General features: G+C 42.3%; 1 protein-coding gene across 1 annotated transcript; it reads left to right on the top strand.

The window, feature by feature from the left end:
• The first annotated feature begins 11,259 nt into the window (after window positions 1-11,259).
• Window positions 11,260-11,927, top strand: LOC109934919 (caveolae-associated protein 1-like). The gene has a single exon (XM_020533594.2). It carries the CDS (start codon window positions 11,460-11,462, stop codon window positions 11,925-11,927), a length of 468 nt encoding a protein of 155 aa, XP_020389183.2. The 5' UTR covers window positions 11,260-11,459.
• Window positions 11,928-21,477: the final 9,550 nt, after the last annotated feature.

Consider the following 21,477-nt stretch of genomic DNA (forward strand, 5'->3'; position numbering starts at 1 on the left):
ACACTGCTGCGACTGAGCATCTCTGGTGGAGGGAGTGGATGTTTGTGGATGTAGTCCCAGTCAAGTGGCTGCTTTGTCCTGATGGTGTCAAGCTTCCTGAGTGTTATTGGGACTGCACTCATCCAGGCAAGCGGGGAGAATTCCATCACACTCCTGACATGCGCTTGTCGATGGTGGACAGGCTTTGAGGAGTCAGGAGGTGAGTTACTTGCTGCAGTATTCCTAACCTCTGGCCTACTCTTGTAGCCACTTTGTTTATGTGGTGAGTCCATTTTAGCTTCCGGTCAATGATAACCCCCAGGATGTTGATAGTGGGGTACTCAGAGATGGTAATACCATTGAATGCCAAGGGGCGTTGGTTAGATTGTCTCTTATTGGTGATAGTCATAGCCTGGCATTTGTGTGGCACGAATGTCACTTGCCACTTGTCAGCCCAATCCTGGATATTATCCAGATCTTGTTGCATTTGCACACAGACTGCTTCAGTATCTGAGGAGTCACGAATGGAGCTGAACATTGTGTAATCATTAGTGAACATCCCCACTTTTGACCTGATGATGGAGGGAAGGTCATTGATGAAGCAGGTGAAAGTGGTTGGGCCTAGGACACTACTTTGAGGAACTCCTTCAGAGATGTCCTGAAGGTGTCCTGTGATCACTGATCTCCAACAACTACGACCATCTTTCTATGTGCCAGGTATGACTCTAACCAGCGAAGCATTTGCCCCCAGATTCCCATTGATTTCACTTTTGCCAGGGGTCCTTAATGCCACAGTCAGTCGAATGCAGCCTTGATGTCAAGGGCTATCAGTCTCACCTCACCTCTGGAATTCAGCTCATTTGTCCATGTTTGAACTGAGGCTATAATGAGTTCAGGAGCTGAGTGGCCCTGGTGGAACCCAAACTGGGCACCACTGAGCAGGTTATTGCTGAGCAGGTGCTGTTTGATAGCGCTGTTGATGACACCTTTCATCACTTTACTGATCATCGAGAATAGACTGACGGGACGGTAATTAGTCGGGTTGGATTTGTTCTGCTTTTTATGTCCAGGATATACTTGGGCAATTTTCCATTTGATGGGTAGATACCAGTGTTGCATCTATACTGGAACAGCTTGGCTAGTGGAGTGGTAAGTTCTGCAGCTCAACTCTCCGCCATTATTGCCAGAATGTTGTCAGGGCCTGTAGCTTTTGCAGTATCCAGTGTCTCCAGCCGTTTCTAGATATCATGTGGAGTGAATCGAACTGGCTGAAGACTGATATCTGTGATGCTAGGGTCCACTGGAGGAGGCCGAGATGGATCATTCACTCGGCACTTCTGGCTGAAGATTGCCGTGAAATCTTCAGTCATTCCTTTTGCATTGATGTGCTGGCCTCCTCCATCATTAAGGATGCGGATATTTGTGGAGCCTCCTCCTCCAGTGAGTTGTTTAGTTGTCCACCACGATTCACGACTGGATGTGGCAGGACTGCAGACCTTAGATCTGGTCTGTTGGCTGCAGGATTACTTAGCTTTGTCTATCACTTGCTGCTTTCGCTGTTTGGCGTGCAAGTAGTCCTGTTTGATGGCTTCACCAGGTTGATACTTCACCTTCAGGTATGCCTGGTGCTGCTCCTGGCACGCCCTCCTGTACTCTTCATTGAACCAGGGTTGATCCCCTGGCTTGATGGTAATGTTAGAGTGGGGGATATGCCAGGCCATAAGGTTACAGATTGTGTTGGAGTATAATCCTGCTGCTGTTGATGGCCCACAGCGCTTCATGGATGCCCAGTCTTGAGTTGCTAGATCTGTGCGAAGTCTGTCCCATTTAGCTCGGTGATAGTGCCACACAGCACGACAGAAGCTATTCTCAATATGAAGGTGGTTCTTCGTCTCCACAAGGATTGGCTGATGGTCTCTCTCACCAATACTGTCATGGACAGATGCATATGCAGCTGGCAGATTAGTAAGGATGAGGTCAAATATGTTTTTCCCTCTTGTTGGTTCCATCACCACCTGGTGCAGACCCAGTCTAGCAGCTATGTCCTTTAGGACCTGACCAGCTCGATCAGTAATACAGCTACTGAGTCACTCTTAGTGGTGGATATTGAAATCCCCCACCCAGAGTACATTTTGTGCCCTTGCCATTCTCAGTGTTTCCTCCAAGTGTTGTTTAACATGAAGGAGCACTGATTCGTCAGCTGAGGGAGGATGGTACATGGTAGTCAGCAGGAGGTTTCCTTGTATATGTTTACCCTGAAACCATGAGACTTCATGGGGTACGGAGTCAATCTTGACGACTCCCAGAGCAACTCCCTCCTGACTGTATACCACTGTACCACCACCTCTGTCCTGCAGGTGGGACAGGACAGATCCGGGAATGGTGATGATGATGTCTGGGACATTGTCTGTAGGGTATGATTCAGTGAGTATGACTATGTCAAGCTGTTGTTTGACTAGTCTGTGAGACAGCTCTCCCAATTTTGGCACTAGCCCCCAGATGTTAGTAAGGAGGTCTTTGCAGGATCGATAGGGTTGTTTCTGCCACTGTCTTTTCCGGTACCTAGGTTGATGCCAGGTGATCTGTCCAATTTCATTTCTTTGAGACTTTGTAACAATTGGTACATGGTTTGCTAGGGCATTTCAGAGGGCAATTGAGAGTCAACTTCAGTGCTGTGGGTCTGGAGTCACATGCAGACCAGACCAGGTAAGTCTGGCAGAGTTCCTTCCCTGAAGGAAGGGCATGAGTGAACCAGATGGGTTTCTCCATACAATCGACAATGATTTCATGGTCATCAACAGATTCTTAATTCCAGATTTTTTTTTTAAAAATTGAACTCAAATTGTGCTGTGGTGGGATTCAAACCCAGGTGCCCAGAACATTACCTTGGTCTGTGGATTAATAGCTTATTGATAATACCACTAAGCCTTCCCTGGGGAAGGGGTGTTTTGTCAGTTTTTATGAAGACTTTAAGTGGCTGTTAATCAACTACCTGAGGGCTTTGATCTGCAGCTGGGCAGGTTGGCCAAGTTTTGGCCACTTCACCGAGAACTTAATTCCTTTTGGGCTCTAATTCAGGAGGGAACATCCAGATATGCTGACCAAGCTCACTATCTTCCTGTCACTCCACCCTCCACGTCTCTGAGGGCATGGGGGAGAAGTACCAACCTTTGGTCTCTAAAGCAGAACAGACTGTCCAACTTGTGGCTAAAAAATAGCTCTCAATGCTGTAAGGAATGAAGATGAAGAGAGTATTGGACCCAAACGTGATGAATAGTCTTTGTTTTATGTTGTTGTTAGCTGTTTCATACGAGCTGCGTTCGTTATATTTGGCACCAATATGTTAGCGACACAACTGTGAAATATGTCATGGCTTTACGCAACTAAAAATTGAAATCCTGGAACAGATTGTTCATTGGCACATTCTATTAATAATTTTGAAGCCAATCTCTCCAAACATCACCCATAGGGGGCACTGTTGTCAGTTTCTTCACTTATTGGAAAAATTCTTGACACGTACAGTATCACAGATAGCTCTAAAATACACCAACCTCTCGTCATTCAATCTCAACAAATCTGTGGGAAATCTGCTTCATAGTGACCTAGCAACATGAGAAACAATATCACAGATCTTCAGTAAATCCTTCAGATCATTCATTTCAGAAACAAAATTCAAAGTATCTCAGTTATCAAGTCTTTGAGGGCTGGAGAGGTTTAGTTATGAAGAGAGATTGGACAGACTGGGAATGTTTTCCCAGGAGCAGAGGAGACCAAGGCGGGGGCATGATTGAGATGTATAAATTATAAGGGGCTTAGATAGGATGCACAGGAGAAAGGTTTTCCCCTTGGTGCAGGAATCAATGACCAAGGGGCATGCATTTAAGGTAAGGGGGTGGAAACCTAGAGTGATTGGGACAGTTGGGAATCTGGAACTCACTTCCTGAAATAAAGCTGGAGATAGAAACTCTTATAACATTTAAGAACTATTTAGATGGCACTTGCAATGCCAAGGCATAAAAGGCTATGGGTCAACTTCTGGAAAATATGACTAGAATAATTCGATGTTTGTTTTAGGCCAGCATAAACTTGATGGGCCGAAATGCATTCTTCTGTGTTGTAAACCTCTGTGATTTTATGACTCTAAAATACAGACATTCTTCATCTGTGTCTAATGTGTTCTTGTAATTTAATTGATAGTGTCGGGTTTATAGGTGAGAGGGAGTAGATTATTGTCTTCACTGACAGCCACAGTTGTCATGAACAAATAGAAAGCCAACAAATCTCCAGATAATGCAAGACAACAATATATATTTCAAAGTGATTAACTGGTGAAACTACACATGTCTGATTACCGTGACTAATCCTATTCTCAGGTCTCCAGTTTCATCAGCTGTTCACATTTCTAATTTCGCCTGAGACTTTTAGACTGATGCCTGGGGACAGAGTAAGACTCTTTCTTGCAATTGGGGCAGTCCCAACTGAAATAGCTCCACAGAAGCTGGTATCCTGTCATCAAATCACATTTTATTTACACTGGTCTATTTTCCTCAGAGTCAGCCTTCTGAGTGAACAGAACTCGTGACACTCCTGTTTATATCTGTCAGCCAGGGCTCCCTGATTGGAGCTGGTTAACAGCCCCAATCAGGGAATTCATCATATTATATGAGGTCCCCCTGGCTGACTTCGTTACAATCACTATATCCCTCCTCCTCTAAGTCTGGGGCGGTAGGCCTGTTCTTGTAGCCTCTCCTGGGGCATTTTTGCACCAGTTCCAGATTGTCCAACTCCGCCTTGGATATTACCAGACCATAGCCTGCCTCTTGTGCCCGGAGCATCTTGGAAGAAATTCAACCTCTTGGAGAGTCATTAAGATGGACAGCACGGAAACAGACCCTTCGGTCCAACTCATCTATGCTGACCCGATGACTTGGAGGTTTCTTTGACGCTAGACAGAAGGGGACAACCCATAGGTTACGACAGCCTTTCTGGCTGTTCTGAGGGGCCGGTTATGTTTTGCTACTGGCCTGTTTGGGAGTTTGCAGTTTGCATGTGATCCAAGTGCTTGTTCAGGACCACCTCTCCTACCCGAACATTGTACATCACAGGACCTGACCTTGCGTCGACCTTGCCTCTTACCCATGCAGGGCCATTTCCGTGGTATCGTGGTATCATTTTCTTGGCACCAAATTTCATTCCCTGAAGTAAATTGTCTCTCTCACTTCGAGGAGTCTTGGTCCGGCATTGGCATTCCCGATGCCATTTCACCCTCCCATCCCCAGGTCCGGGAAGATCAGATTTAACCCAGTGCAGGGTCTTCTCCCCACTAGCAATTCTGCTGGAGCTTTCCCTGTAGTTGCATGTGGGGTACGTTGCATTTGCACTGCTTTTTCTGCCAGACCATTGAACAATAGATGGTTTGGAACTGTCCTTTTATGTTGAATGCCATCCGACTTTAGGAAATATGGTAATTACCTGCTGGTAAATGATGACCTGTTGTCTGTGACCAACACTTCCAGGAGCCCATGTATCGCAAAAGTTGCTCGCAGCTTTTCTATCGTTGTCTCTGTGTTTGATGAATGAACTCTGTGCACGTCTCACCCCTCTGAATGGGCATCCAAAATGGAGAAGCATCTGGAAGCACCAGATCTCGCTTGGGGTCAATGTGTCAATACTTTAGATGGTGATATCTGCTTCTTCACTTCTCTAAACGCTACATCTTGGCTATGAGACCATTTCCAAAGCTGACTCTTTTGTCAATAGCATATGTAAGCGTACCAGGTTGGAGGCCAGGTTACTTATGAGCTTTCCATAATAATTAACCAGTCAAGGAAAAACCAAAGCTCCAGTAAAGACATGGGAGATGGGGCACTTTTGATCATCCTCATTTTATCTTCTAACAGGTGTAACCCAGTTTTGTCAACTCTGCAGTCCAAGGATAGGCCACCTGGGGTGCCTGAAACACACAATTTTCCCTTCTAAGGCATATGCCCACCTTGGAGAAACAGCTAAGGACTATGTCCAAATTCTCTAAGTGCTCTTTATTGGCCTTACCAGTTATTAGCATTTCATCCACATAAATGGCATCCTGGGATAGACTTTGTAAAATGTTCTCCATCATCCACTGAAAAATGGCACAGGCTGATGATATCCCAAATGACAGTCTCGTATATTGGTACAAACCCTAATGGGCTGTAGCCTAATTCTAGGAATCCTCACTTAACAGCAGGCACAGATGGCTCATGTCCACTTCCTGAAAGACAGACCACTACCAGCTTTGCATGTAAATCCTCAACGCAAGGAATTGGGTATTTATCCAGCTGTGAGAAGTGGTTTACAGTTTGTTTAAAATCCCCACAAATCTGTTGGGCTTCACAATTGGTATGAGTGGTACTGCCCATTCTGAATACTGTATTGGTTTGATAATTCCTTCGCTTTCCAGCCCCCTGATTTCTGCTTCTACTTTTGGACAGAAGGCAAATGGCGCTGGGTGGGCTTTGCAGAATCATGGAATTGCTTCCTGGTCAACACATAAGGTGACCTTGGCCCCTTTGATAGTTGCTAGACCTTTCTGAAAAACTTCTGGGTATTTAATTAGGACTTCACTCAGGCAGCCATTTTCTGATGGAGAAATGTTGAGCCAATCAAGTTGAATCTTTCTCAACCAAATTTGCTCCATCAGGCTTCGGCCTGAGCCTTTTACTACAATCGGTGCTAACTGAACCAGCTCTCTCTCATACAAGTTCAGAAACAAAGGTATACCCTTAAACTGGAAAGGTGTCCCGGTATAGGTTCTCGGTTTAGCTGGTGTGTTATGCAAACTTAAGGAATGGAGTCCAGAGCGAATTTTATTAAAGACTAGTTTTTTAATCACTGATACAGCCATGCTGGTATCGACTTCCATTAGAACCAGGTGACCATTTAACCAGATGTTTATTTTGATTGGCTCTGATTTGGATGTTGCTAAAAAATTTAACTGTTCCAAGCCAGATGTTGGTGGGCATTCCAGGGTGTGCACTTGACTTTGTTTTGGGATTTTGCTGTGGGCTGACCTAGAGTTCCTTGGTTCAGGATGTGCCGTAAGTGAGGCTATTAACTGTCTTCACTCAAGTGGTGTCCCCCAATCTCAGATGGCCTGGCGAGGATGTCCACTTCCATCTGCATACTCTGTAGCTCATGTAGAGTCATAGAGTCATACAGCACGGAAACTTACTCTTCGGTCTAACCAGTCCATGCTGGACATAATTCCAAACTAAACTAGTCCCACCTGCCTGCTCCCAGCCCATATCCCTCCAAACTTTTCCTATTCATCTACTCATCCAAATGTCTTCTACAAGTTGTAATTTTGCCCACATCCACCACTTCCTCAGGATGTTCATTCCACACAAAAACCACCCTGTGTAAAACATTTGTCTCTCCTGTCTTTTTCAAATCTCTCTCCTCTCACCTTAAAATGTGCCCCCTAGTCTTGAAATCCCCCATCCTTCGGAAAAGACAACTACCATCAACTCCATTTATACCCCTCATTATTTTATAAACTTCTTTCTCAACCTCCTATGCTCCAGTGTAAAAAGTCCTCGACTATCCTGCCATTCTTTATAACTCAAACTATCCTTACCTGGCAACAACCTGGTAAATCTCTTCTGAACCCTTTCCAGCTTAATAGCATCCTTCCTATAACTGGATGACCAGAACTGGACACAGTATTCCAGGAGAGGCCTCACCAATGTCCTGTACAACTTCAGCATGACTTCCCAACTCCTACACTCAAAGGACTGAGCAATGAAGGCAAGCTTGCCAAATGCCTTTTTAACCATCCTGTCTATATGTAACACAAACATCAAAGAATTATGTACCTACACCCCTAGGTCCCTCTGTTCGACAACACTACCCAAGGCCCTACCATTAATTGTATAAGCCCTGCCTTTGTTTGTTGTACCAAAATGCAATACCTTGCATTTATCCAGATTGAACTCCATCCACCATTTTTCAGCCCATTGGCCCATTTGATCAAGATCCCTGCATAATCTTAGAAAACCTTCTTCACTGTCTGCTATGCCACCAATTTTGGTGTCATTCTCAATCTTACTAACCACGCCTTCTATATTCTCATCCAAATCATTTACATAAATGACAAACAAAAGAGGACCCTGAACCAATCCCTGTGGAAAACTGCTGGCCACAAGCCTCCAATCCAAAAAGCAACCCTCCACCATTACTCTGTTCCTGCCATTAAGCTAATTATGTATCCATTTGGCAAGTTCACAGTAAATCCCATGTGACCCAACTTTACTAATTAGTCTATCATGTGGAAACTTATCAAAGGCTTTGCTAAAATCCAAATAACAATGCCTGCTGTTCTGCCGTCAATCTTTTTGGTAACTTCTTCAAAAAACTCAATCCAGTTTGAGAGACATGATTTTCCTCACAAAACCATGCTGACTATCCCCATTCAATTTTTGCCTCTCTAAATGTCCATAAATCCTATCGTTTATAATCAATTCCAACAATTTACCATACCTGAAGTCAGACTCACAGGTCTATAGTTCTCTGGTTTCACCTTACAACCTTTCTTTAACAAAGGGACAACATTAGCCACCCTCTAGTCATCAGGCACCTCACCCATAGTTATGGATGATACAAGTATTTCTGCAAGGGGTCTTGTAATTTCCTCCCCTACTTTCCACAACATTCTCAGATAAATTAGATCAGGTCCCAGAGATTCATCCATCTTTGTATTCTCTAAGACTTCCCAAACTGCCTCTTCTGTAATGTGAACTGTTTTTAAAACATAACAGTTTATTTCTGTGCATTCTCTAGACTCCATTTCTTTCTCCACAGTAAAAACTGGCACAAAATATTAATTTAGTATCTCTCCCGTCTCCTGAACACTTGCCTCATTTTCTCATGTCAAAGCCAATTATAGTATCTGTTTGAAATCCAGTTGGGCTTCAGCAAGTAGGTGCTTTTGCATGGTTACATCATTAATCCCACATACCAACTGGTCTCTCAGTATCTCATTAAGGTTTAAATTAAAGCCACATGCCTCTGGCAGTCATCTTAACCTTATCAAAAATCTTGACATGGATTCCCCCAGTTATTGAACTGCTGATTAAAACTGATAGCACCTCAGAATTAGAGGATGCTTGGGGTCATAATATTCCATAACAGAATTCATCAGTTCTTGAACAATTTTAGAATCTGGTGCCTCAGGAAATGTTAGGCTCCTAATAACCAAAAAAGTTGCAGGTCCACACACTGTCAGGAGAATTACACGTTGCTTTTCATCTGCCTAATATCATTTGCCTGGAAAAGATAACACATTCTTTCTACATACTAGGGCCAGTCTTTGGCAGCAAGATCAAACAAGCTTCCCAAATAATAGCATAATGCCAAAAACATTTACCTCCGACTCAAAGACAACTGTTGTGAGCAAATTTGCTCAGCAGCATGTTTTTTTTTTCACTCTCATCACCACTGAAATAATTCCACAGAAACCAACTTCCCATCATCAAGTCACCCTTACACATGCATAGTATTTGACACCAGTCTGGTTTTCTCAGAGCCAGCTCTCAGAATCAACAGAACCGCTGACAGTCCTGTTTATATCTGTCAGCTAGGGCTCCCTGATTGGACCATGTTAACAGTCCCAGCCAGGGAACTCATATTGTATGAGGTTTACCTGACTGACCTCATTACAATCGCTGCACAAACATTACAAAGGTATTTACAAGCCACTTCCGGCTCCAAATTGGTCTGGCAGCATCTGTGAAGGAAAAATCAGAGTTAACGTTTCAGGTCCGGTGGCCCTTCCTCAGGACCTTTTCCAGCAACTTCTGTTTTTGTTCCTGATTTACAGCATCCGCAGTTCTTTCGGTTTTTTATCCAGCTCCAAATCACTCTCTTTTCATCCAGATGGTAACCAGACCCAGGTTCAGCCCAACAGTCTGGTGATGGGCCTTGTGTCTTGAACTCTGTCACACCAAAGTATCTGAGTGGATCACCAGAGGACTGAGAAATTGAGTTCTCACAATCCCACGCGGTATTTACTGACCTGCAGGTTAAGATGTCTGCAGGTCTCAGACTTCCAATTGTGCTCTTCTTCCCATCCCTATTTCCCAACGGAAGGCTAGAGAATTGGGCCCTGCCCAGGTGTATCTGGGTTATATTAGTGGGTAGGATCACCAAGATCAGGCTCAGGGAGGCCTTCATTGGTGCAGCTCACCTTGGATGCAGTTCAGCCCCTATTCAATCTAGGAACAGGAAAACCAACCCCGCAACTTTGCTCCTTGTTTGTCGAGAATTTAAGATCAATTTGGAATATTAACAATTAGGGGAAAGATTTCCTCTGCTTAAGTGAGAAGAGGAATGGGCATAATATTTTGGATTAAATAGCTTAAAATATGCTTTAATGTCACTCCTAAATGGCTATTTCCCAGAAGAAGATAGAACCATTGACCAGTGAGGTTGAGGAGAAGGAAGAGAAAGAGAGGAAACAAAACAGGAAAAGTGATGAGTTAGCTAATTGGAAGGCACTTAGCTTGTATTGAAATAATGGACTATGCCATGATCACCATTGCAAATAAAGCATCACTTGGAAGAAAATAATCCCCATGTTATTCCATTTCTGCCTAAATCCTTTACTACTCAAAGGGTTCCCCTAATGAACACACATTCGCTCATAGCCCCATTTTGTATGATTACCTTTTTGTTGAGTGATCTTTTAAAAAGACAATCTTTTTGGAAAGTATTTCTAACTATTTCAAGCATTCTCGATTTGTAGAATGTTACCCAGATGTGGAGCTTAACCAACCATAGAGAAACACAGATAACAGCAAGCAGCTAAATATAGGGTTATGCCCATTCTGAAGGAAATTAATTCAAGGTTGCAGTAAAGTGTGCATTGGATGTTAACTGTGACTGGATTAACCAGTGGCTTGGACTGTATACTAAAATCCAGCTTTCTTTACAAACAAAAACTGCTTAGGCAAGTACATTTTTGATAATGGAAATTCAGCTGTTTCTTTGTATACGTGGGTATACGTAGCTCAGTTGTGCAGCAATCTGTTTCAAAGCTGGATTTATCTGTTAGGAATTCTATAAAGTACAGAGCCTAGCTCTGTGTACATTCCTGACCAAGATCTGGAACATTTTATGTTCGCATTGTGCATTCCTCATTAGATGTGCCTGTGCCTGCATTGAAAGTCTTCAACTCCCACCCAACTATTCTAATAATTTAAGGAGGGTCTGACGTGCACTTTAGCAGTCTTGTTTGGCGCAGCTAGGTGGAGTTAGCTGATGTCCTTTTAAGCTTGCAAATTTTTTTTGGACACTTCTTGAGCAGCTGTGCAACTGAAGTGAAAGCACACACACACACACGCTCTCCTCTCTCTCTCTTTTTCTCTTCACTCACTGGCTTACGTCCGAGCACAACGAGCCTGAGCTCAGTTGGTATTTTTAATCCCAGTTTGACATTTCTAACCATGGCAGACTCCATGCAGACTGAAGAGCAGGAGAATCCCGAGGTTCCCGAGCCACAGGAGCAAGATGAAACCACCCCGAAACAAGAGCCCCAGTTCAATGGGGTCCTGGTACTCACCCTCCTGGACAAAGTGATGGGTATGGTCGACAAGATCCAAACCAGCCAGCAGCAGCTGGAACAGCGGCATCTGGAGATGGAAACCGCTGTGTACCACATCCAAAACGAGCTGAGCAAGTTGACCAAATCACACGCCACTGCCAGCAACAGTGTGGACAAGATGCTTGAGAAGATTCGGAAAGTCAATGTCAATGTGAAGACCATCAAGTACAACATGGAGAAGCAAGGCGCGCAGATCAAAAAGCTTGAGGCGAATGAAGCCACGCTATTGAAACGGAATAACTTCAAAGTAATGATTTACCAGGTAAGCCTTTCACTGAAGTTAACAGTGCATGTGACAGAGCAATGGTGATATTTGGGCAATCAGGGTTCAGTTTGATGCCAGTACCTTTGTTGTTCTATACATGCTGAAATAATTGAGTGAAAAATTAATCCACATGGTGTAGGAAACCATTTCTTTTTATCTGACACGTAACTCCTTGAGTTTTATCAAAAGTGACACCAATAGAACTTCATCCAGGAGCAGGAGAGAATGTAGTGATGTTGCTTGTTAGTTAGAATAACTGTATATATAAGATTGATCAATGACCTTTGTGCAATGACAATTAGCCGAGCTATTTTCATAGTGCACAGCTAACAATGTGATTCCAGTCCTTTTATACACAAAAAAATCTTAGTCGTGCACATCATCAGACAGTTCAAATCAATCTAGCTTGAGCATGCAGAGCAGTGACCAGGTTACAAGGTGGATGGTATCGTCTGATTGTTATGTAGCAGAGACACTGTCAGCACAGATTTCTGTTTTCAACCAAGCTAAGTCTGTAAAAATGTTTCACCGACACCTCATTATGACATTACTGAACATTACCATAATAGAAAATTGTCCCATTTCACTACACATCATGAACATTGTGCTCAGAGGGAATCTCCTCCAATATGTCACAGCAACTTCATTCTGCTCTGTGATCCTGTGTGTGTGTGTGTGTGTGTGTGTGTCAGTACTTGGCACAGCAGCGAAGGAACCACTAGCTGCAGACATTCTTGTGACATTCTTCCCAAGCAGCCCAAAGCAAACTGGAAAGCACAACTAATGCAAATGAATTACTGAAAAATGAAGCTTCACAGAAAAGCAGAGGTTTGCTCCTGGGGTATTGTCAAGTTTGTCGGTATCATTGACAATTTCATGTAATTGAAAGTCTGCGGCAGAAACCTGGCAGTAAACTGTAACCCATTCCAGCTACATGTGGCATGAGTTGGGTAGGGCTCAATATAAAAGACAAAAATAATAAGGCATGCATCAACATTGAAAATAGACGTGTAAAACAGTTGTCCAGACTTGACTCTTAGCAAATCTAAAGCACCCCTTTGAGGAGCAGTTAGCTTCAGGAAATAAAAATCAATCTTTAACTCTCATGGCAGTGAACATTTTAAAATTAAAGTGAATGGAAATAAAGGTCATTAAAAAGACAAGTTGGACTCTGGGTTTTATGCTTGGGGACGTAGAATATGAAAGGAAAGAATTGTTAAATTTGTGCAAGGCATTAATTAGGACACAGATAGGGTATTGTGTGTAATCCTGCACACCCCATTGTAACGGAACTCCATGGAGAGGGCGTAGTGAAGATTCGCTTAGAATGATAGCAGAAATTAAACATTTTCAATTTAAAGGCAGTCTTGTAAACTCAGGCTTGTTCCAGAAAGATTGAAGGAGAGAAAAATGAAAAAACGATTTCAAAACTACAAATTTTGGGAGGCCACAGGTTGAATAAAAGGATTTACATTTATATAGTGCCTTTTGTGACCACTTACATCTTAGATCACTTTACAACCAAATGAAGTACTTTCTTAGAAGTATACTGACTGTCGTAATGAAAATGAAATGTAATGAAAAAAAAAGTAATGCAATGAAAGATTTTCTTCACTGTTTGACAAATCTGTGACATAGACCACAGTTAAATTTACGCGGGAAAAAGGGGCTAAGTGGAAGCTTTTTCTCACAAGGGATTGTTGCAGACGGCTTTTACACATCAAGCAATATTAAGTTTTTAAAAAGCAAGAGCGTATAGGTACATTCAGAAAGGACACTGGAATGGGACTAAGAAAGACTGAGAATGGCTTCATTCTGGCTCGACTTTGATGAATTGATTACTGTCATATCATTGATCAATAAAGACAAACATTTTGAGACATAGCTTCATATTTCAGATATCTCACCTTGAAAAAATGTCTGTGCCAAAATGTTTTATAAAGGATATAAAAATAGTTATTTATTGCTAGACGGAACCAAACATTCACCAGCGCCTATCAATCAACAGAGAAGTCTACCAATCTTATTTAATTGATCTCAGAGTGTCACTTCAGAAATTATCCTCTCTAACCCTAGGATTCCTCTATTTACAGAAAATAAACGTTGAGAAATCTAAAGCACAATAATCCAGTTCTTTGGTAATTTGATGATCGATGTATCCACTTGTAGATAGGTCCAAAACCATGGTCTCTGTGTATAAGATAACCACTAATAAATCCAAGAAGGATATTTGGAAAAAAAATCTCTTTATTCGTAGAGCAACAAATATGTGGAATGTGCTACCACAAGAAGTGGTTGAGTCAATTAGCATACATTTAAGGGGAAGCTAGTAAAGGATACAGGAGGCAAAAGTAAGAGAAGAATGAGCTGAAAAGCTAAGATGAAGTAAAATGGGAAAGGGTGCACTTCTGAAACATAAGCAACCTCATTGCCCTGTTGGGCCAAATGGCCTGTTTCTGTGTGGCAGTGTGGCTCTACGTACAGTCCTCAAACTAGGTTTGAGCCTTGTGGAGTCTTTCACCATCAGAGAATGCAGCAACTATCAGCTTATTCTGACTGAGCCAATAACCAAATGTATGCAATCTGTTTATGTTATGTCTAAACTGCTTAGAAATATCAGAAAAGTCATGAATAACAGCATAATTGCATTAGAATAATTTGAGAAAAATAACATCCTCATGAATATGTCTTTTTCAGCAATTCTAAGGTTATTTTAATAAAAACAATCTTGGCTGTTCTTGTTTTTGACCTGATACTCTTAAAGTTTCTTCAGAGCTGAAACAGTTCAAAAGAGGTATTGGAATTTTGTCAGAAATCCATAAAAAAAACACATGTTGGACTGGTTTCTGAAAGCTGTATACAGCTGGTCCCCATTTCAGTTATGGCTCTGTCTTGTTGTGAGGCTGTTAGGGACTGCAGGGTCTAGAATTTCTTCAAATCTTAATAATGCATCTGAAAATATGTTTGGCTCCCAGCAAAAATATTAGGCTGAAAGTGAAGTAAGTTTTAGCAGTTACATTTGTGTACTGATGTATGTGAGTTTGCTTCAGATTTCTTTGCATGACAATAGACACAAGGGATTAATATCATGCTGCTGAGAAAAGTATGTGCTTGAGTTGGAAGTAGGAGCAAAGCTGAAGCCAACAGCACCAATGCCAGATACCCACCTAAACTGTTCCCCTCAAAATCATCTTACTGAAGGCTTTAATTCGAATGATTCCTGTCTTGAACTTATTCATCAACTAAACATTCCACCCCAGGTTCGTGGTAGAGAAAGAAAATGCGCTACTTTTGTAGGGCATTTTCTACATTAGTTGACTAAGTTACAGGTGGCACAGTGGTTAGCATTGCTGCCTGTAAGTGCCAAGTTTAATTCCAGCCTCAGGTGACTGCCAGTGTGGAGTGTGCACATTCTCCCGGTGTCTGTGTGTTTTCTTTGAGGGCTCCAGTTTCCTCCCACAGTCTAAAGATGGCAGGTTAGGTGCATTAGCCATGCTAAAATTGCTCCTTGGAGTTCAGGGATGTGCAGGCTCGGTAGGTTAGCCATGGGAAATGTTGGGTTATGGGGATCAGGTACGTGGCTCGGTCTGGATGGGATGCTCTTTGGAGGGTTGGTGCAGACTAGATGGGCCACATGGCATTCTTCCTCAATGTAGGGATTCTATGAAATTAAAACTAGATCAGAGCTCTTATACCTGGCCTTGAACACAAAGGGAATCAAGGAATATAGGGAAACAGCAACAAGATAGAGACATTGCAGAAGATCAGCTTATTAAATGATCATTGGGTGGATGGTCTACCACTGCTCCTATTTCTTATGCTTTTGCCAACGCAAGTAGCAACTCCTGACGTATATTGAATATCACTGCCATAGCTGTGCTGTGGAAGCTATCTTACCATGTCTGAGGTAGTCCAGCTTACTTTAAAGCTTGCAGCAACACTGAGTATGCTCTAGCAATTATGCACTAAACTCTTGATGGCCATATGTTGTCTGATAGGAAATTGGAATCCAGTCTGTCATCTGCAGTAGAGTGGACAATCAAACACACTCACGTACTGTGGGTTGCTGGAGATAATTGAATATCGAATTGACCAATTATTGATTTTGAGATGTAGGTTTGCCGCTGGAGATGGATTTGTTCCCATTTGGCCTTGAAAACCAATGTTCCAAAGGATTGGATGGTCCAATCTGGCAATGCTTCACTGAGAAAATACATGGTTATTGTTGGTTAAACACTAGAAATGTCAACAATGAGATAGTGAAGAACCCCCAAACCATGAACTTTGACAACTTGTGGCTGTGTCCTCTGGGCTTATTTAGGGGGATGGTGCTCCAGCTGCAGAAAATATAGAGGAAATATATCAACAGACAGACCTGCATGCATTATTCTTTGAATTCTGCTTTGAAAGGAAATTTTGAAAACATTCAAGTGGGGTTTCCATGTATATTGCACTCGTAATAAATATCCTGTTCTTTTTGTAAGGATCTTGGTTTTATTTCCCAACAATAGATTCACATTGAGTTCTATGTAATCCTGAGCTGACTATTGAAACCAGTGAGAGAGGAACACCAGTGTTGATCACCCCACCTCTCCCCAAGTTTGCTCTCCCACCAGCACAGCATTTTAGCTCTGTTCAGAACTTCACTTACTTCAAAGGAGATTAAACCTGTGTGGGATTCTTCATGGAGGTCCATCACCAAACAATATCCAGAGGTGTTATTGGTGCTAAAATGTTCAGAGAATGACCAATGCAGTGAACTCTGCAATCTCTCAATATTTACATAACATATTTGTTTTACAAAATTCAAATTTAGTTTTCAGAAAGCAATCTGCAGGAATCCCATGGCCAGATTGCTGTAAAATGTAAACAAGAAAAACTTGTTTTAATAATTTCATAAGTTCACGACGTTCTTAGGCCTTTACAGTCGATGAAGTACTTTTGTAGTTTAGTTACTCTTCTACTGTTAAACAGTGGGAAATAACAGATAGTTCATGTCTGGGGAGATGGCATTTATTTATGAACAGACTGGATAATAGTGGGTAAGTTGTCCTTTATACTTCCCGCCTCATCCTCTTTTTTCCTTTGAAGTCAATTGAGAGAAAGTTAAATCAGGGGCAGTGTATAAAAGACCATTGATATATTACTTCTTGCTGGAGATGACTCACACCTCCCAGACACCTTTAATGTTGGAAAACACCTTTCACTGCAAATAAAAGTCACTATTGTGTCACTTTCTCATGACAGAAACAGAGACATAAATGGAGTCAACTGGTGGTGATGTTAACCTGAGGTTAAACAAGCCTCAAGTGATTGACCAGGTTGAGAAGATGGGATCTTCTTGATAATCTCAGCTGGTATGGGAATTGTGATTATCCTTTTGGTGTCACTCAATATCATAAACCAGTCATTCAGGACTGAGCCAACCAACCTCCCCATCTGAATCAACAACCCATATATTAATCCAACAAAGACTAACAAAGTGAGTTTTCAATCAGATGTTTCCCTTATAAACTTATGGTAATGTACTGTTAAAAAATGCAACAATGCAGCCTGATTATTATCACAATCTTCACGATTTCAAATGTAGCTGTCCTCTTTAACTTTTATTTTCCATTCAAATATACAATATACGAATATAATGTCTATTCAATTTACCACTTTGGAGGAAGCCATAGTACATTCATTGCTCAGTGCTTCTGGGAGGACTGTATCAATCCATACACCCACTTTTAAACTTCATACCAAATTGAACAGAGTTTCTTAGTCGCTCTGTGCTGAATTCCTTCACTTTCCTCTACCGTTATGTACAAATGCTATGCTTTTTGTGAATAGTTAGTTTATAATGCAACAGTGATACTTGAGATTGGATTTACTGTAGAGAATTGGCTTGTCTGTCTCAGCCTGCTCACTGCAGGATTTGTCTGAACTTGATGCTCTCACAGCATGTCCGCGCACATCCACTGCAATGGTAACACTTTTAACTGTTTTTATATTAATATCCAGATACTATTAATAATTTACCAAGTTCTTCAGTTTAGTTTTCATGCATCTTTCAACAAAATTTAACGGCTTAATGTGCTAAGAAACTGAATCATGAGGTAATTACGCAACTGTGATTAACAGTAAGCCATAACTTTTAGAGGAGCATTAGTCTCTGAGTTGGATTAGATGTGTTTATTTGTGTTAGTCTCCACATATTTATTGGATTGTTTGTGTGTGTGTGTGTGTTGGAATCTGCCTACGTACAAGTTGAGTTGAAGTCTGACTGTGTATGTGTGCTGGATTCTGTGGATGTTTGTTGGAATCTGTGCATATGTTGGATTCTGTCTGTGAGCTGGAATCTGTCTGCGTACGTGTATTGGAATCCATGAATGTTTGTTGAATTTTGCCTCTACAAATTAGATTTTCCGTGTGTGTTTTAGATTCTGTCTGTGCATGTATATACATACAATCTAACGTTCACACACAATCCAAACTAAACCTCCACGTATTTTCAGTATTTCTGATTTTTTAGCTGCTTTCCAACGGAAGAAAAACGTTCTCTGTGCCTAAAGTTCCTGAGGTTTGTGAGAAATTATATCAAAGTTACTGATGACTCAAAAGTAGGTGGGAATGCAAGTTGTGAGGGGGATAAAAAGCAGCTTCAAAGGAATGCATACAAGATCTAGTTGTGGGAACGAATATGCAGTTGGAATATAATGTGGAAAAAATGTGAAGTTATCCACTTTGGAAGAAAAAAAATTCAAACAGCAATGTGTTTCTTACAAGTTGAGTGATTGGAAAGTGATGATATCCAAAGGGAACTAGATGTGACTTTTCATAAGTTGTTGAAAGCTAACATGCAGGTGCAAGAAGAAATAAGGGAGGCAAATGGTATGTTGGCCTTATTCCAAGAAGATTTCAGGACAGCAGTAAGGAGGTCTTGCTAAAGTTGTATAGAGTCTTGGTGAGACACACCTAGTGTACCTTATCCAGTTTGCTACCCTTAACTAAGAAGAATATACTTGCCATGAAGGGAGCACAACTATAGTTCAACAAACTGATTCCTTAGATGGCAGAATTGTGCTATGAGAGAAATTGAGAAGACTGGGCCTATATTCTTTGACCCTAGAAAAATGAGATGTGATCTCACTAAAATATACAAAATAATTGCAAGGCTTGACAGGTTCAATGTAGGAATTTATATTTCCCCTTGCCTAGAACCAATCTGAAATAGGAGGGAGGCTAAACAGGATTGAAAGTCAGAGGTAGCAAGTACTGCTGATGCTGGAGTCAGAGATAACACAGTGTGGAGGAACACAGCAGGCCAGGCAGCATCAGAGGAGCAGGAAAGTTGATGTTTCGGGTCGGGACCCTTCTTCAGAAATGGGGAGGGGGAAGGGAGCTCAGAAATAAATAGAAAGAGGAGGGGTGGGGCTGGGCACGGGCAAAGTAGGTGGGATGGTGATAGGTGAGTGCAGGTAGGGAGTGTTGGGGACTGGTCAGTTAGGTGGGAGGGGCAGACAGGTGGATTAGTCAGTGAGGTGGGAGGAGTGGATAGGTGGGAGAGAAGATGGACAGGTTGTGTCAGGTCAAGGAGGTGGGGATGAGAGGGAGGGTTGGACATGGGATGAGGCTGGGATTGGGGAGATTTTAAAACTGGTGAAATCCAGGCTTAGGCCATTGGGCTGTAGTCTCCCGAGGTGAAATATGAGGTGTTGCTCCTCCAGTTTGCAGTTCCTGCACCTCTGCCCTCACATCCCCTCCCCTCAGCAAAAATAAAGACAGAATCCCCCTTGTCCTCACATATCCCTCCACCAACCTCCACATCCAACATATCATTCTCCGCCACTTCCGCCACCTACAATCCGACCCCACAACCAAAGTGATATTTCCCTCCACACCCCTATCTGCCTTTCGCAAGGACTGCTCTCTCTGTGACTCCATCTCCACTTCACACTCCCTGCTAACTCTACCACTCCCGGCATCTTTCCCTGCAACTGCAGGAAGTGCTACACCTGCCCCTACACCTCACCCCTCACCTCCATTCAAGGCCCAAAACAAACCTTCCACATTAGACAGGGGTTCACCTGCACATCTGTCAACGTGGTCTATTGCATTCACTGCTCCCGATGTGGCCTCCTCTACATCAGTGAGATCAAGTGGAGACTTGGAGACCGCTTTGTAGAGAGTCTGCGCTCTGTACACAACAAACAACAACACCTTTCAGTCACCAACCATTTTAAATCCCGCTTCCACTCCCTGGGCAACATGTCCATATTGGGCCTCCTCCAGTGTCACAATGACACCACCCGCAAACTGGAGGTGCAGCACCTCATATACCGCCTCGGGAGCCTACAGCCCAATGGCCTATACATTGAATTCAGCAGTTTCAAAATTTCCCACTCCTGGCCTCATCCCATGTCCAACCCTCCCTCTCATCCCTGCCTCCTTGAAAATCAGAGAATTATTTTCACTCTGAATATAGTGAATCTTTGGAATTGTCTACACCAGGGGATTGTAGAGTGCAGTCATTGAGGATATTCAAGACAAAGATTGATAGATTTTGAGATAATAATGATATCAAGGAATATGGGCATAATGTGAGAAAACGGTGTCCTGGGAGATGATCAGGCATGATCCAGTTGAATGGCATTGCAGGCTGGCCTTCTCCTTTCCGATATTCCCATATTTCCATATGAGCTAGCTTTAGGGGTGTCTCCTGAAAAGTGGAAAAATGTATCTATATTGAGTATCCCATGACTATTTGACATTTCCTCACAATGCGTTTGAAGTGCAGGTACTCTTGTAATGAAGGGAACACAGCTGTCAATTTATGAGCAGCAAGGTCCCACCAATAACAATGTGATAATGACCAGGTAACCTACTTTTTGTGATGTTGATTGAGGGATAAATAATGGCCAAACCACTGGGGTGTACACCTTGATCTTCAAAATAGTACCATGGGATCTTTGACATCCACTGAAAAGGACAGACTGAGCCTTGTCTTATCATCCCATCTGAAAGAAGGAACGTCTGCCAGTGCAGCATTCCCTCAATCCTGCATTATAGTGTCAGTGTACACTTCTGTGTTCAAATCCTGCAGTGGGCCTTAATGGATATTAGGTTAGATGTCTTCACCTATGTCATAGCAGTAATAACATTTCAAAAGTAATTGATTTTTTAAGTACATCGAGATGATTCAATAGGATAAGACATTATGTAAGTGTAATTAGAAAATACCATAGTTGGAAGAGAAATGAAGTGCTGGGAATGTACTGCAGGGCCTGAGATAAAGAATCAAATTATGGAAGGAAAATAACTGTTTTGTTTTTGCAACAGGCCTGAACAGTCACTAGTCTTTAGCTCTGATAAAATGCAGTGGATGCTTTTGCTCTATTCTTTGTCAGTGGACTTTGATTTACAAAAGATAACTGTCAGGCTGAACAGATTTATCCTGAATGGAGCTGTGTATTTTTTAAAATTTTCTAGCTACAGTTAGTGGGATTATAACCAGTGAACATGACAGGATTGTTTCTGGAAGAACACAGTATGGACTTCTTCAGGGTCCTGGCCCGAAACGTCAGCTTTCCTGCTCCTCTGATGCTGCCTG

Source organism: Rhincodon typus, chromosome 30 (genome assembly GCF_021869965.1).
Source record: "Rhincodon typus isolate 14 chromosome 30, sRhiTyp1.1, whole genome shotgun sequence".
Taxonomy (NCBI): Eukaryota; Metazoa; Chordata; class Chondrichthyes; order Orectolobiformes; family Rhincodontidae; genus Rhincodon; species Rhincodon typus.